The 16,939-nt window shown below is 49.2% G+C and overlaps 1 protein-coding gene and 1 long non-coding RNA gene across 3 annotated transcripts in view; one reads left to right on the top strand and one right to left on the bottom strand.

The window, feature by feature from the left end:
* Window positions 1–6,930: 6,930 nt before the first annotated feature.
* LOC117245562 lies at window positions 6,931–13,117 on the bottom strand. Of its 2 annotated transcripts, none has more exons than XR_004500339.1 (4): window positions 13,024–13,117; window positions 10,171–10,699; window positions 7,320–7,461; window positions 6,931–7,232 (listed from the first exon to the last, which is right to left on the bottom strand). It is a non-coding gene; the product is annotated as an uncharacterized LOC117245562 (long non-coding RNA). The 2 variants fall into 2 exon arrangements; XR_004500340.1 differs by lacking the exon at window positions 13,024–13,117 and adding an exon at window positions 12,156–12,353 and having other exon boundaries at window positions 6,931–7,242.
* The window catches only part of GARS1 (glycyl-tRNA synthetase 1), a 23,925-nt gene continuing 19,561 nt past the window's right edge, over window positions 12,576–16,939 (top strand). The window contains exons 1-2 of the mRNA XM_015619168.3: window positions 12,576–12,704; window positions 15,727–15,828. Of these exons, the coding sequence (XP_015474654.1) occupies window positions 12,645–12,704; window positions 15,727–15,828 (162 nt within the window). The 5' untranslated portion in view covers window positions 12,576–12,644. The remainder of the gene's footprint in view (window positions 12,705–15,726; window positions 15,829–16,939) is intronic.

Raw genomic sequence — 16,939 nt, 5'->3', positions numbered from 1 at the left:
CACAAAACACAAAGGTGATGTGTTGACATGAAGGGGCTGGTTGCTGCCTCATAAAAATAAGGAGGGAGAAGCGATGGTGTGGGAAAATGAGGCTTGTTTAATGGTTTAGGAAATTATCTTCTCTCTCTTCCCACTCTCTTTGTCTGCCTTGCCCTTCATAAAGTCATGCTTTGATAAGATTTTCTTTTTTATCATCTGGGGTGGAGATTTCAGTTCATTTTCCCTGGACTGAAAAAAGGAAGGAAAATGAGGCTTCATGCAGCATTTATCAACAGCCTTGGACAGTGAGCCAGGGCCAGGTAAGACCTGGAGAAGGGGTTGCAGGTCCACCTTGGCTGATCCAGAAGACTTTAAATGACATCAAATAAGGGTCTTGGCTTTCATTAGGTTTTTCAGCTGCCTGGAATGCTTTAAGAAACAGAAAATTTCAATAGCAATGATTATATATATATATTTAGATTTTATATAAGTTCAGTTCTACTGCAGTGAACTCATTTGCTTCTGTTATCCTTCAGTCTGGGGGGAAACCACTGACATTGCTTAGCAACCTTTAAATCACTTTGGTAGAGCACACTAATGTTGGAAAGACAAAGTTGATGTCTGTTACCCTGCCCCAGGTTACTTGATCACCCAAATATTAACTTATCTAACCTTCTTGTTTGCTTCTAATCACTATTGTTTTCTGAATTGCAGTTTGGCATCCTGAAATCATAGAGTATCTCTGGTTGGAAGGGTCCCAGAAGGATCATAGAATAGTTTAGGTTGGAAGGACCTCAAAGACCTTTGTGTTCCAGATCCCTGCCATGGCCAGGGACACCTTCCACTATCCCAGGGTGCTCCAAGCCCTGTCCAGCCTGGCCTTGGACACTTTCAGGGATCATGGGGCAGCCACAGCTTCTCTGGGCACCCTGTGCCAGGTCCTCACCACCCTAAAACTGTGAAAAATAAAAAGTGAAAAATAACCAGGATCAACAAGTCCAGCTCCCTGCTCCGTGCAGGACTGCTATAAACGTGCATTGCTTGACTTTAATATTGGCTTTTCACTGCCTCTGCAGCGTGGCAGAGCACCAGGCTCTCTGGGGAGATCCCACAATACAAGGCACTAAAATCTCCATCTGACCCAGGCAGGCAGCTGCTTTGCCTTGCTGCAGCTCAGCAGTGGGATGTGTTGTGCCTGCCAAAGCAGATACTGAAGGTTCTTTCTTTCCTAATTGTCACTTTTTCTGTAACTGCTTTGAACACAGAACCAAGGAGCACGGAAAGAACAGTGCTTCCCCTGTCAGGGATGGGGTGGAAAAGGCAGGAAAAAAAAAAAGACTGAAGGAAGAATGTGGCACCACAACATCCAGAGGCTTGACTCTGGGTTTGCTTGAAGCAGTGTAAACAAGCAGGTTACAAAACTTGGACCGTTGACTGGCCCTGGCACCAGAAAAACAAGGAAAACATGTTTTAGACCAATTATACTGTAGAAGATATGTGAGATTTTCAAGACACCTAAAGCCATCAACATCAGACACTGCAGTAATTTGAGTTTTAGGGCCAGATGTAAACATCAGGGCTACAAGAACCAGATACTTAACCTGATATAAAGTGACTGTTTCATTGTTTCTAAAGACTTTGCACTGTTTGAAAGATTACCTACCATAAGATCTCTCTGCTGCTCCTCTAACCTCCCTGCTGGGATGCTCTGCAGCTGGCCCAGGCTCATCTTCCCCAAATTCTTTACTCATCTTTCTGCTCCCTGTGCTCCAAATCTCAAAATATCTCTGGCATTTCATGCAAACTGTCTTAAGTTTGCCTTTTTCTGCTGGATACTCACCCAACCTTTCCTGACCTGTGGCCGTATTTCCCCACTCTTTGTAACCTACAAGCTCTCTGCTCATAATCAGGGCAGGACTGCCCTGGTTTGAGCTCCTTCCTATGAAACTCACTGGAAGAACATCCCACATTCTGGACTCCTGAGCAACCCAACTCACCTACACAAAGGAAAATGAGGCTGAGCTGGTAGGTCTGAGCAAAGGGTAGGTCAGCCCCTGTGGAGAAATAGGACAGGACTTGCAGGAAGATCTTGTTCCTTGATGTTCTCTGGGTTCCCACTGGGGGCCAGGCAGAGCTTCCTGGCTTTCATGGATTCAGCTCTCTGTCCCTCCAGGCCACCTCTCCACTGGTCCATCTCCATCTGGTGTCTCCCCACCCCATGATCGAGCAGGTTGTCCTGCTTCCTGATTCATCCTTCCTGCTTCCCGCAGAGCCACAGAAGCCCATGGTGGTTTTGGTTCTCCTGAACTGTGGTTCATTGCTCCAGCCCTTTATACTCTTCTATCTTTCAGGGGAAAAGCAGCTATCAGTACAATGGTCCATCTTCCTTTACTAACCAAGCACACACTTCAGCTGCCCTACCCTTCCCAGGAGGGTGGATAGCTGGGAGATGGGGAGACACCTGAGAAATGATCAGTGGCCCTCCCACTCCACAAAGGGGTGTAGGAAGTTTCAGGCAGCCTCAGAACGGTGATTTCATCCCCTTCAGCAGGCCCTTCACCAGGCACATCCTGTCCAGCTTGTGCTGGACAGACTGGCAATGAGAAGAGTCAGTGGCAGCCAACTGCAAATGGCCAAGACCAGCCTCTTTCCAGGGCTCAGGAGCTGATTCATGTTTTGGTTTTCTGCCCCACCCAGTCTAGAGTGAGTTCAGCACATCCCTCTGAGCTTCACTTGCCTGCTTTCAAGGCTCTCCCTCCTTCAGAGATCCTCCCACATTCATGGCCCAACCCAGCCGCCACCAATCCTCTTTTCCTGGACTGGACACCAGGGCAGCAGCCAGGAGCTGGCTGGCTTTGATTCATCATCCTCTAGGAAAAAAGCTGCTGATCCTGCTGGTGATGCTTCCTCTTGACTGTCTGGCCCAATGACTTTGGTGTTCATCTCCACCCCTGTCTCGAGGGGAGAGACTTCCAAGGGCCACTGTCCCTACAGGCCACTGCTGAACACGGAACGTGGGAAGCGAAGCTGTGGGGAAAAACACGGCCATGGCAACATGGGAGCACATTCCTATCCCACCAGCTTTGTGCCACCGGGCAATGCTCAAGTTTGGTGTGTTTTAAAAATCAAAACCTGATGGTTTCCCCCAGGACTTAGGCTCCTGAATGATGTAAGCATTTGTCGTCCCTCTCCTTAAATAACTACAGAGCAGAGCCAAATGGGTTTTCTCTCCAACAGATGGGCTGCTGACAGGTGCTGCTGGAGGCTGAGAGATGGAAAATCAAGGATGCCCTGATGTGGTCTGTCACTAGCTTGAAGAGAAAAAAAAGCAGGTGAGGTCTGGTTCTTGTTCTGCCACATTATTCAGATGCCGTGGAAGTATAAAAACACAATATTATTGTGTTAGGGAAATATTATTACCTTGTTTTAAAGGCAGGGGAATGGAATATTTCCTAAAGATGGAAGACTGGGATATGTCCCTTGGAACAAGGAGGATCTGCTGCCATAACACAGGTCCCAGAATAAGCAGGGTTCTGTCAGAATGGCATTGTGTAAAATAACAGAAAACAAAAGCTTTTCTTTGTCCCTAAATAAGTAATTTCTGTGCTTCCTTTGTGGTTCACTCTTAAAGGCTCGCTGAATCCAAAGAGGATGTGGTCACACTCATTGGAAACTCCAGATGCTACAATATAAAAACAAAAATCTGCATCAAACCCACATTTTTAATGAGTTAAATCTCATGTGCTTTCACTCTATTTTTCTCACAGGGTGATGGCAGGCTGCTGCACTTTTCATGTCCCTTGGAGAGCATTTTCCCAGTTCCTCAGAAATATCCCCCTTGATTTTTTTGACAGGACAGTCTTTTGTTATTTACTGATGTCACTGTAGCCTAGGAGAGAAATCAACAGAGTCATGAATTATGGACTATGCTTGTAGGACATTTCACTCTGTGTGATTTAGTGTGAACAAATTCCAGATAATTAGAGATGAGTTCGAGTTACAACACTTCACTTCTGTCTTCTGAGCTGCCCTAAGTGGTGAGGAGTGTCTGGGTTAGAGTGTTTTCATGGGAAGGTGAGATCCTTGTGTGTGTAGGTCTCAGTTTTGAAGAAGCCTAATATTATAGCAATGGAGCTGTGTCTCCACTCAGGAAACACATCAGACTTTGCATAAAACCCTCAAAATCCCCAGGGTGAAAGCATCACATGGTGGTGTGTGGGTTTTCTCCAGCTTTAGCTGTGGCATCCTCCAAGTGCTCCGTCACTGGCAGGTAATTTCCATCCCAGCTACCACCTCCTGCTGCTGAGCCCTTGAGGGATAAGTAAATAAGCACCTTGGCCTGGGTTTTTGAGGGACTGCTTGCACATAAAATGTACCATCTCTGCAAAGCTTTCCACCAGCATCCTCATTTTGTGTGTAGAAAAGCAATTCCAGCCTTCCATTCAAATAAAAAAAAACCCAAAAACCAAAACAAGAAAACAAACAACCAAAAAATGGAAGGGGTATGGGAAGAGGCCAGAGTCTTGCTTGCTCCTTGAACAACAAAACCTTTGCCTCAAAGCAAAACCAAAGTCACTTCATCGTGATTTTGGAAGAGGATGTACAGTGCTGTGGTACAACAGCGAGGGGAGGGTGTCCCTGAGCACACAGCCACCCCAGGGCACAATTAGGAGAGTTAACTGGACTTTTCCATCTGAATGCTCCGTTTATTATAAATAACCACCACTTTAATCATAACTCACTGCCTGCTGCAAGTCCTTTGGTAACGCCATTGTCGTCTGTGGGCACTGGAGGCTGGGGAGAAGGATGTGCTGGTTATTTGATGGACTTTTTCACGAGGGCTACGTGCAGTTCACTCCATGTGCACAAAACACCACAATGTGGAAAGTCGGGGTGGTCTTTGGCAAGGTCCTCTTCATAGACCCACCTACAGCATCAAACACACTCCTTAAGATAGTCAAGGCATAGGTGATGCACCCCTGACTATCCTTGGAGTTTATAGTTCCTTTTATTGGTTAAAAATATGAAAAAAATATGACGATATGTGGACATTGGGCCTGGAGGATGCCTCAGCTTGGTTAACTCATGATTTTTAACTCCTGGACATCACAGGAGCAAATATGGGTTGCTTGCAGTCTGATGAACCCCATGGTTTCCAGCCAAGCACTTGATCCAGAGAATCAAGCCAATAACTGCATGACTCACAAGGAAAAATCAGCAACAAGAACAATAAAAATCCTTGGAAACATGAGTAGACTCCATTACCCTGTAAAACACCACAGTGGCACAGTCAGTTATGGAGCAGCACTTTTACCACCTAGGAGAAAAGGAGGCATGGACCTTCTTTGGATGTGAAAGTACAGCCCTGCTTATTTCTATCTCTTCAGGATGGGTGGGACAAGGAAGGCATCAAGAAACTAAAACAAGAGAAGGAACAGAATGAATATTTAAGGAAAAAACTTACAGCATATTGCAAAATATTTTTCTCTTTATATCCTTTGGGGTAATGGTTATTCACCACCTGCATGGTGCTGTTGGTTGTGACTCCTCTCAGGGTGTAAATCACAGAGTCACAGGGTGGTTTGGGTTGGTAAGGACCATAAAGATCATCCAGTTTCAACTCCCCCATGCATAAGAAGCAGAGCTGTACTGCACATGCAATGGGCTGAAAGGACAACTCAGTCCCTGGGGTAGTGTCTGGTGACAGGTGGCTTTGATGAGACTTATAGGAAAGCCACTCATGGTGGAGAGAAGCACTTGGGGTCCCAGCTGGGTCATGTTTTACATGCAGTCATAAAAAAAAAAATGAACAGTCATTTAACATGCCATCAGCAGATAGAAGAAGGTTTTTTTTAAACCAGAGTCATAACAGGTTGTGGCCAGTACTGATTCCTTGCTGTCGTGGTCAGAAGTCCCCTCTGATGCACGGGGGGACTCTCCTATCCTGTGCTGATGTGACCTGGAAATCCCTGTGGTCTTGGAGTTCCCCTGGCTCCGGGACCTTGCAGGGGGGTGAAGGCACTGATTGCTGTTCAACATCCTGTCCCACCAGGGACTGGATGGAAAATATTGATTTCCTTTCAGAGGAGGCACATTCAGAGATGCATTTACTGAGGGCTTGCTTCTCCTTGGAGGCAAAGGGAATGCAAAGACAAAGCCCTGTTGAGGGGTCCAGGCATGAAGCAGGAAGATAATACTGACACAAGGCTCTATAACATGCAAGGTCTTGGTTTCCTACACCAAACCACAATGCAGACTCCTGGCTCCTTTGTCAGCTACCATAGAGCCAACAAATATTAAATTAAATGCTGTCTCCACCAAGGTGCTGACAGTTCCAAGGTGACATCTCTTGCTGTCCCTTCTACAAAATTCCATATCCTCTCTGGGGGTGTTTTCAAGCTAAGGTGAACTTTCAGACCCGAGCTTCATGACTGGGAAGAAGTCCCCTGGGATCAAATGCAGAGGCAGCAGAAAACATGACTGAGGTGGTATGAGGTGTTTGACCTGGTGGCAGCAGTAATCGGCTCAGATTTGTTTGGCTCGTGGATATTCACCAGTGTTGTTGGAAATGGGATGTAAGAGCACCACCAGCCCTGAGGTGCCACATTTCTCTGCAGGTGGCTGCAGTGACTGCCCTTTTGAAGGAGGTTATTAATCTTTCCCATGTCATTGGTTTGAGTGCTGGGGCAGTGAAACACCCATTCTGCAGCACCTAGAGAGGAAGCCCAAAGACCTGGCTCCTCAGAGAACAACCCACACCCACCCACTCTAAGGACAGAAACTCCTTTTTAGAATTTCACAGCCACTTGGGAACCTTGAGGTTGAACGTCCCTCCATGGCACATACCTGGAGGAGGACCACTTAATCTTCTCTGGCTGTAAGAATTTGTCTTAACTAAAGATTTTCAATTAAAAGTCAAGACTGAATTGCTGCAAAGTGCTGGAGACAAGAGTCATTAATACTGGAATGCAAGTTTTAAATAATTTTTAATATGCTCTGCCAGGCATCCATAAAAAGCCCTTAATCAATATGTGCTTCAATTCCTTGCATTAGGGTTTGAGGAATTTAAATTCACAGCAGGGGAAGGGTCAGGAAATCATAATGAATTTCCATCAGAGCTCTTACACACCCAGACCTGGGAGATCATCAGGGTCCAAGCTGTTGGGAGGGTGTGACCAAACAGATCAGACTTTTTGGTGGTCCCAGTCTCTGGAGAACAGGTGTTGTGGCTTGTCATTGATACAGAAGCAAATCTGTGAGTCCCTGTTGGTGACAGCAGCTGTGATTTTGCTTGGCCATTTCAGCCAGTATCAAACATTCACTGGCAATTTAAGCATTACCTGACTGTCCCCTGGTGAGAAGAGCAGAGAGGATGAGGATGGGCTGAGCTGTAGACATCAGGGCTGCAGGTGCTCATGCTTGGGGATCCCAAATCTTCACATGCAGCATTCCCATGTCCTCACAGATTTGATAGCTCTCTTCCTGCACACAAACAGGATCAGTTTTGTGGTTGGTGCACAAGCAAATCAAGCCGATACTTCTGCTTCTTACTGCCATCATATCACAGCAGGAGCATGGAGACGCACGAGCTTTCCCAAGGTGAGGAGGAACAAGACAATCCAACCCACCCAAGAAGACACTGTGGCAATGCTGGTTTGAAGCTAAACTTGTGCTTAATAATTTGGCTGGATCCAGGCCAGAGGTGCAGGAAAGAAATTTCCAGTAAGGAGAAACCTCTAGGAAGAACCAAACCCTAGAGGAAGCTCAGGGTGAGGTTTGTGCTTCCTATTTCAGTCTAAAAAAAACCCTGTCCCAGGAGGGGGTGAGTTTCAGTAACATCCAGAGTGTCTCCCACACACTCACACCAAATATTCCATTTCTTCGTATCCAGCACAGGGGTAAGGACAGTAAAGCAGATGGAAATTCCACGTGAAGATAGACCCTCAGAACATCCTTCCCTGCAGGTAGCCCAGGGACACAGCAGCACCACCCTTGGAATGGCTCACAGGAGCAGGGACACATCGAAAGGAGCAGTGGTGGCTGTTGCAGCCAATTTGACCCTACAGAGATGACAACAGGGCCTAGGGATTTATCCCGTGGTTATCTGCATGGTCTGTGCCATGGGTTTGGATGAAGAGCAGGAATTTCACCATTTTATCTTGGGGGAAGGCAGGAGCTGGGGCCTGTGCCCTAGGAGCAGGCTGCATGCAGCCACACTATTTCAAAGGCTGAAAAAATGCAGCCCTGTAGAGGAAAGTCAGGTAAAGCTATTTATTAGACTGCCTCAGGCCCTGGTTAGTTTACTGCCAGCCTAAAAATCCCCCAGTGCAGGGAAATCAGCTTGGACCGTGTGTGCACATTGCTGCTGCTCAGCCCGCGTTCGGAGGGCGCATCTGTCTGATTTTGCAACCCTTGACGCTTGAAATGAGCTAGGGAAAAGCAGGCAGCCCTTTGGAGAGGGACAGGGGAAAATAAAAAAGGAAAGAAAAACAGAAGGAAACCAAAAGCGCGGGTAGGAGGGAAGGGAAAGGGAGGATTTTGTCTCGGGCAGGCGTCGGAGCCTCTGAGGACTGTCCCCGCCGTCGCCCCGCATTGCGAAAGAGCCTCTGGCTCGGGTGCCCCTCGTTTTTCCAAGGGATGCCGGCACGGAAAGCCTGTCCCGGGCGCTGCTCGCAGGGCGCAGCGGGGATGCCGGGGAGCCGGGAGGCCCCGCGCCGGGGCCGGGATGCGGCGGCAGCGGGATCGCAGCGGGGCCGCTGCCATCTAGTGGTACCGGGACCCGGTGTCCTCCCTGCCCCGGCCGAGAGAACCCCCCGAACACAGCCCAGACCCCTCCGACACCCCCCGCCATCCCTCTGCATGCGGGGGAATCGCCTTCGGGTTTGGGGGGTTCCGAGGGGATTCTGCCAGCGGGGCTGGAGCATCTGCCTGGAAAATGCGCCGAGACGTAAATGCGGTGGAGCGTGAATGTTTTCGAGCTGAGGAGCCGCGCCGATCCCAGCAGCCATGCACTCCTGCCTGTGGCTCTCTCCCTCTCCCCTTCCTGCACCTTCTCCTCTCCTCATGCCTCTACGAAGGGTTTATCCTCCTTTCCCTCCATTAAAAGAAATACCCTGTGGCAGGAGCAGGGCTCTCCCCTCCCCTCCATCCCTTCACATTGACTGCAGGCTCCCTCCTGCCTCCCATTTTGTGGTCTCGTTGCTCCCCCACTGCTGCTGGTCCCCACGGAGAACGGCGGGAGGGACACAGCCGTGTTTCTTCTCTTCCTTCTCGCATGCCTTTAACACCACAGATCTTTCAGGGATGCTGACACCTCTCTGTTTCTGCACCTTGAAGTCTGCAACCTGAAAGGGAGGGAGGGGGGGCGAGGCCTGAACCCCCCTTTCCTTTGTATCTTCCTGTAAATTCCATCATGCAGTAAATATCCCCTGTTGTGCTGGGAGCTCCCCTCTACATTGGGGGTAACAGTCCCATTTCATACCCAGGGAAGGAAATGGAGATGGCTTTTCAAAGGCCACCCCAGAAGGGGATGGAGTAATGCACTTCCTAGATCCCATCCTGCCCCTTTGGGTCTTTTTGAGGGGTACAGAGCAGAAAACTAACATGGACATGTTTAAACAGCCCCCACCATGATGCTTATCAAGTGCAAAGAGGCGCAGAGCTGTAATCAGATTTAAAAGGAGAGGGAAAGCTGGGCCCTGGGCAGTTGTGAGATGCCAGCCAGGGCGATGGTGTGCCCAGGAGCACCCAAGGGGTGTCAAAGATGATGCTAGCAATGGGTCCTCTTGGCAAACCAGACCAGACACAGAGATCATCTCTGATGGAGTGGGTCAGAACAGTCTGGCAGCACCCCAAGACCCCAGAGTATGGGGTGAGATGGCACAGGCACACTGTGGGTTTGTGCCCACAGGCCCTCCATTGGATGCACAAAGCCCTTCCCACTGAAATCAGCTTGGAGATGAGGTTCAACCAACCCCAGATGTGACCCAGTTCTGGGAATCCAGTTTGCTCATGGTCTCTCATGTCAGCTATGGCTGGGTGCAAAACCCTGCCTGATTTTCCTGCCATCCTGCACAACTTAACAAGGATCCAGCAGGAATCCAAGGATTCCAAATCAATGCTCTCCATCTTCACCAGCAACATGACAAAAGGGCCATTCAGGGTTTCCTTGTGTTCTCCCCACTCACTCACCTCTAACCTTGCTCCAAAAATGTGTTCACACTCCTTTTTCCTTCCCTTTTTTCCTCTTCTTTTATTGCTTTGTTCTTTCATCTAAAAAAACCCAAACCCAACACAACTTTAGAAGTTCAAGTTGACTGTACAACCCAAACCTTGAGCCAGCCCAGAGCATGGGCAGACAAACACATCATGAAGGATTTGTTCACAAGGACAGGTCTTGCTCCATAGGTGTTCTCAGCCAGATGCTTCTTGAAGTCCTTTGTGTGAAGTGCTGCATCCACAGTTAGCTGGGAATGGGGCAGGGAGGGGATCTTTTTGGCCCTTGTGTTGAGGTTGCCCCTTACCAGCTGGTGACAGTGCTGGAACTGGTCCCAGGCATGTTTGTTTTTTCCAAAGAGAGGCGTTGCTGGGGTCAGCACCCTGTGCAAGGCAGGATTTCATCCAGGGGAAAAGGCTCAAGGCAGCAATCTGGCCCATCTCCATCCTGCAGTGTGCTGCTCTGGGGACCAAGCCTCTGCCACTGAAGAGGGGAGGAAACCTTCTAGGAGGAGGAAAAAGAGATTTTTGAGAAATGCTGCTACTTGGTATGGATACTTTAAGTGTAGCATAGGAGAACAGAGCTGCCCCTGGTCACTGGGGTTTCCCATCTCCCAGGGTTCTGACCATGTTTCCTCTACCATCCCAGCTAGCTGGGATTCCTCATTCCTCCACATGAGCCAGTTCCTTCCGAGGCTGATTCCACAATCTTCACATCTTAACTCCATGACAAGCTAGAAGGGGACTGCAGAGCCAGTCCTTACACTTTTATCAGCACAGGATTAATTAAAAAAAAAAAAAAAAAATCAGAAATAGAAAACAGCTTGGCATTAACCTCATGCTACAGCAATTTCCAAGCAGGTACGCCAGCGAAATAAAAACAGCAATTTGCAGCTAAATAAAAATAACAGTTAAGCATTTGAAACACAAATGCACCATTCAGGAGCAGCAGATAAATATTCAGATGCGTTCATTAGGAGGTTGAGGCTGTCTCTCAAATAAACAGACAGGTACAAAATAGCAGCCTGAATACTCCAATTACGCCAACATTGCATCAGTGCCGATGCTCCCGGCTCAGAGAGTAGGAGGGGGAGAAGGAGAGAGTGTGAGGAGGAGGAGGGCAGTGGGGAAAGCATGTGTGGGAAATGCATTATTATTATTATTGCTTTTTTTAAAAAATTTGCCTTAAATTTTGTTTTATGTAACTGGTGTTTGGATTCTCTTCCAGAGAGGGTTTAACTCCCGGGGATGGGAAGTTCTCTTGCTCATCACAGCTCCTCTGCCTGACCTGGGCTTGCTTGGCCTGGCTCCCAGGGAAGACCCCCCACACTGGGGAAAGCAGGACTTGGCCTCCTGCCCGTGGCCCTAAACCCACCCTGCACAGCCCCGGGGCAGCGAGGCACGGCCGTGGATCAGCGCAAAGCAAAACAGCGCCCAGCCCAAAAGCTACAAAGCCTTTGGAGCTCAAGTACTGCAGCTGACTGGAAAAAAAACACGCTGCCCCCAGCCCCCCGCCGTCCCCCTCGCTCCTGTGAGTCCCTGCCCCAAGGCCGGGACACCTATGGGGCTGTGGCTCTGGGATGAGGGGACACTGAGCACAGAGGGCGTGGGTGGTGCTGGTGTGGGGCTGGGGATGCTCAGGGACATTGGGGTGTCCCCAACCCCAAGGACATTTTGACACATGTCACTTGGGTGGGGACAGGAGCCACCCTGCCTCACACGCACAACATGAGCCCTGGTGTGGGCCTGGGGATGCTCAGGGACAATGGGGTGTCCCCCACCCATGGACAGCGACACTTCTGGGGGTGTCAGGTGACACCTGAAGGGGACCAGGTACCACCCTACGGGAGGTGCAGTACTCCCACCACACACGAACCCTGCTGTGGGCCTGGGGGTGTGCTCAAGGACCGTGGGGTGCCCCCAACCCCAAGGACAGCCACACTTTCGGGGTGACACGTCACCTGAAGGAACCGGGCAGGCGTCACCCTGCCCCACGCACAACTCGAGAGGATGTGGCATAGACTTCCCAGCATACACAAACTCTTGTGTGGTCCTGAGGGGCTGCCGGGGGGTGTCTTTGGTGGTGTCAGGTGTCCCCGAGAGGGCTGTGGGGGTGGCAGGTGCCGCCTCTCCCCGCTCCGGCCGCGCGGGGGCGCAGCGCTCCCCTCACGGGGGCCGCGGGAGCGCGCACCGGCGACGCTGCGCGAGCGCGGTGCGCGCCCCCTGCCGGCCGCGCGCGCGCCCCGTGCCGAATCTGCGGGCAGTGCGGAAAGTGCCGCGCTTCACCCGCGCCGCGCTTTACCCCGGCCGCGATTTCATCATGCGGGGGGCGGGCGCCGCTCCGCCCGCTCCTCCTCCTCCTCCTCCTCCTCATGCCGCTTCCCCGTAGCGTCCTGCCCGCCCTGCTGCGCCGCCTCGCCCGCCCGCTCCGCTCCGCCGCCCCCCCCGCCATGGACGGCCCGCAGGCCGAGGCGCTGCTGGCGCCGCTCCGGAACGCGGTGCGGCAGCAGGTAACGCGCCCCGGCCCGCGCCCCGCCGGAGGGGCTCGGGGGTGTCGCCCGGGGGTCGGGCGGGCTGTGGGAGGTGCCCCCGGGGCCCCTCGGGGGTTGCCCGCCCTGCGGAGGGGTCTTGGCGCATCCCCCCGGGCGCTGCGGCGGCTCCGGCTCCCGGCTCGGAGCGGCCCCCGGCTGTCCCCGTGGGTGTCCCCGGGGTTCCTGCCCAGCGGGTGCGGGGCGGCCCCTCGGGCACAGCTATCGCGTGCGGGTTTCCCCCCTTGGCTCTCTGCCCTCCGGAGCTGCCTGGCAGGGCTGGATCTGTGCGTCAGCCTACCTGGGTGTCCCCTCCCGGGCTGGCTGTGCCCGGGCTGGCTCCCCGTGCCCTGCCCTAGGGCCCCTCCTCGTGTCCCTCGTCCCTTCGGGGTCACGCGGTGATGTCCCCTCCGAGCTGAGTTTCGGGGGTAAATGACGTTCTCTGGAGCTGCATATTTGCCTGATGCAGTAAGGGATGGTAGTTCCTTTGCATATTTTCCATTTCATCATTCTCATTAATCTAGGTGGGTGATGTGTCCTTTTGGCTGGGGCTGCATCGCATTCTCATCCCATCTCCCTCCTTTTACCTCTATAACCCCTCGTACCTGAGAAGGATTTGGTTGTCTCTTATTTTCCTAAATAAACCTTGGCACTCCGGCTGTGTACGGTAATGGATCTTGTGCAGTTCCTTTTCCTCTCTTCACCACCTGCCAGACCTGTGTGTCCCCCATGTGTCTCCTTTAAGTGGCTGAATCCATATTATTCTCCTTAGCTATGCGTGTGTCCCTTGTATTCGCAGATTTGTGCGTGTGTTTCCCCATTAAATGAGTGGATTTATGGCCCTCTAATTATGCCAGCACTTCAGTGAGTTTTTATTATGAATCACTGTACAGCATAATGCCTTGGCAAGAGAGCTGCTTGTAAATAAAGCAATGATCTCTAGAACCAGCCAATTTATTTAGTTTAAAAACCTGGGTGCTGTCATTTGCCTGTGAGTACCAACGCACCCCTTCTTTTCAGGGGTTTAAACTGGGATGTGGGGCACCAAGGGAAAAAAAAAAACCATTGTCCAGCTGGGGCCACACATATTGTGTTGTACAACTGGCTGTAGTAATTCCCAGAGATATCTGCACAGGAGGAAAGGGAGGGGATAACAAAGATCAGGGTGGTTGATGCTTCTGGATGCAGGAGTCTGTGTCTGGCAGCTCCAGGAGAAGTGGTTTAATTAAACCTAAGGGACTCAGCCTATGGAGAGGGAGCAGCCTATCTTCCTGCAGCAGTGCCTGATGCAATAAGCTGCCGTGATCCAGGGGTGGATCCCTCCCTGCTCTGCTGCTCTGTGGGACAGAGCTGCAGCAAAATTTGCCACATCGAGTGCTGCTGTGCACTCCTCCTCTTGGGCAGGGCTCGAGATCGGAGCTGTAATTAGATTGAGTCCTGTCAGCAGGCGTAATTATTTGTTTCAGTTGTGTTTGGGTTGTTTTTGGTTTTTTTTTTTCCCTTCTCCTTGCGTATGTCTGAGCACTCTTACTTATAGGTCAAGACAAAGAGTTGCTGTGTGCTGCTTTTGGATGCTCAGCAGTGAGCAGGGTGAGGGCTCTGTTGAGTCAGCAGGAGCTGCTTTGCTGCTGCCTTGATGTTTTTCCACTGCCGACCCCCCTGGCTCAACAAAGGCAATTTGGATTTCTACTTTAAAAGAAAAAAACACCAGCTCAAATCCCTCCCTCTGCCACGTTTCCCAGGAATGGCATTTGCAGTCCTCAGCCCCAGAGTGAAACTTTCAGGTTTTGGTTTAAGTAGTTAACAGGAAGGAAACAGCAGATTTGTTCTGTTCGTGTAGCTGATGGGGTTAATCCTGACAGGATTCTTATTTTTCCTTCTTCTCCTTGTGTGTGTTTAAATGCAGTCCTTGGAGACTTCCTTTTATTAATAAAATGAGCCTTTGAACCCCTCAGTCTCTGGAGCACTTTTATCTTTTCTAATCTGATTACAGAATGGCAATCTGTGTAGTCTCTTCTCTTTGCTTTCTCAGTTACCTGTAATGTTTGTATCAGAAATGTTCAGAATCTAGGGAGAAAAGTTGGTATTGTGGGAATGTTGTATTCTCTGTGGATTATGGGGGTTTTTTCCTTTTTTTTTTTTTTTTTTTTTTTTTTCCCTCAAGATATACAAGGTACAAGAAAAATGCTGAACTTGGAGCATCCCATTTTTAGAATACCCCACTTGGGGTGGCTTTGCAATCTGTTTTCTTTCCTCCCAGCACCTTTGTCCTTCTCAGCAATTCAAGCTAGATCCTGGTTTTGGTGAAGAAGAGTGGACTCAAAGGAAGACTTTCAGTTAACTTATCTCCAGGAGCAAGCTGGGCTTGACAGCTGAGGATCATGTTCATAAAAAAACCTTTTTGGGTGTGTAGGGATTGAGCACTTCCCTGGGCTGAAAGAGGAGAATCGTCCCCACAGGGCAGAGAGACCTTTGTGGAATTGTAACAAAGTGGTGCTGGTTTGACTCAGGTCAAGATCTCCTGTGAGCCCACTGCAGGGTTTTACTGCTCTGAAATATTTGGCTTTGGGGTTTTTTTTAAAGGGCATTTTTTTGTTGTTGCTGTTGACTTTTTTCTATCTCAGAGTTACTGAACTGGTTTTAAAAATAATAATTTTTACTCAAAATACAATGTTTTCTGCGCTTAGATATTGGGCTGCAGATATAATAAGTGCATCCTCAAAGACAGAAACCAGGAATTTGTGGAAATGTGATGTACACAGAGGAATATAATTACACATGGATATTGAATAGCAGCTCTGTGATTTAACAGCTGTGTGGGGTGGTTGAATTTCCCTAATGAAGTCTACTCTGCAAACTCTTAAAGCGTGTTTCTCTCTCACAGCCTCTGGAGACCTGTGTGCAGGCTGGACAAAAATCTCCTTTTGGATTGTCAGGGGAGCTGGAAGAAAGAGAGGTCTTATCTGTGGCAAAGAATGAATCTATAATGTTCTTTTCCCCCTAGGGAGAGTTGGTGAGGAAGCTGAAGGAAGAGAAGGCTCCCCAGGTTGACATAGACAGAGCAGTAGCAGAGCTCAAAGCTCGGAAAAGGGTCCTAGAAGCAAAGGTGAGTCTGGAAATTAAATTCTGAGCTCCACAGTTTTGTCTGAAAAGCCTTGAAATCTCTTCTTAATTATTTATTGCAGGTTTGGTCTAGATAGTTCTAGACTGAATCACTTAGGAAGTAGTTTTTACAGGTTTCCAACTAGTGGCAATTTCATTCTTTACTTTTTACACTAATTTCTGTTAGCATTAAATCAGTGTGGAAACAAATACATTCAGGCTGCTCAGTAATCAAAGCTGAAATTGAGTGTATATTCACTAATCTTTGTTTGCTATATAGATTTTTTGTGTGCTGTGAGAGCACATGCTGTTAACTGGGGTGAATTTTCAGATACTTTGTGCATTGAAATTCCCTGAACTGTCATAGAATGAGTTTGTTTAGAAATCACCCATTTTTCTACAGTAACAAAGTTTTTGTAAATGTTTCAAATGACCTGCAGTTCTTCTCAGCCTTAGAGGTGAAATTGTGTTCCCTTTTAAATGCAGCCATGCTCTGAAAAGTCTTTGAGCAAATTAAATGATGAAATTTGAAGTTTGTTGTCTTTAGATCAATAAAAAGTAAAATACACTTTCTTATCCTGTGAGCTTCCCTCCCCTTCCCAGACTGAAACAACAAAAAGAAACTCTTGAAGCTTAAAAACAATCAGTTGTGCAGATTCACACAGGTTCTTTCTAATTTCTATTTCATGTAAACATAGTTGTAGTTGTGCCTGGGTGGTACACTTAAAAATAAACAAATTAATGAGTAAATACACTTCTTACAGCTGCCTGACTGTGAGAATGTGAGTTCACCTGAACTGGAACCCATTGACCCTGTTTGTCCTAAAGAGTCACGTGGGATGAACAGGTGCTGCTCTCTGCCAGGTCTGGCCTTGTGGCTGCCTGTTTACACACACTGAACCAAGAAAATGTCATTTTTACTGAGTATTCAGCAGAGGGACTGGGCTTTGAAGATATTGCATGAAACCTGCATTGATAGCTAGGTCATCCTGGAGGAAATATTGTCTAGATGTTTTCCAGGTTTTGTGTGCCAACCCTCAGGAGCTTGGGGGGATGTCACCAGGCAGGTGAGGGGTCCTGGAGTCCCTGTGGGTGTCACCAGGCAGGTGAGGGGT

The sequence above is a fragment of the Parus major genome, chromosome 2 (assembly GCF_001522545.3).
Source record: "Parus major isolate Abel chromosome 2, Parus_major1.1, whole genome shotgun sequence".
Classification (NCBI taxonomy): Eukaryota; Metazoa; Chordata; class Aves; order Passeriformes; family Paridae; genus Parus; species Parus major.
The sequence above is the reverse complement of the archived record's forward strand: the minus strand, read 5'-3'. Positions and strand labels throughout refer to the sequence as shown.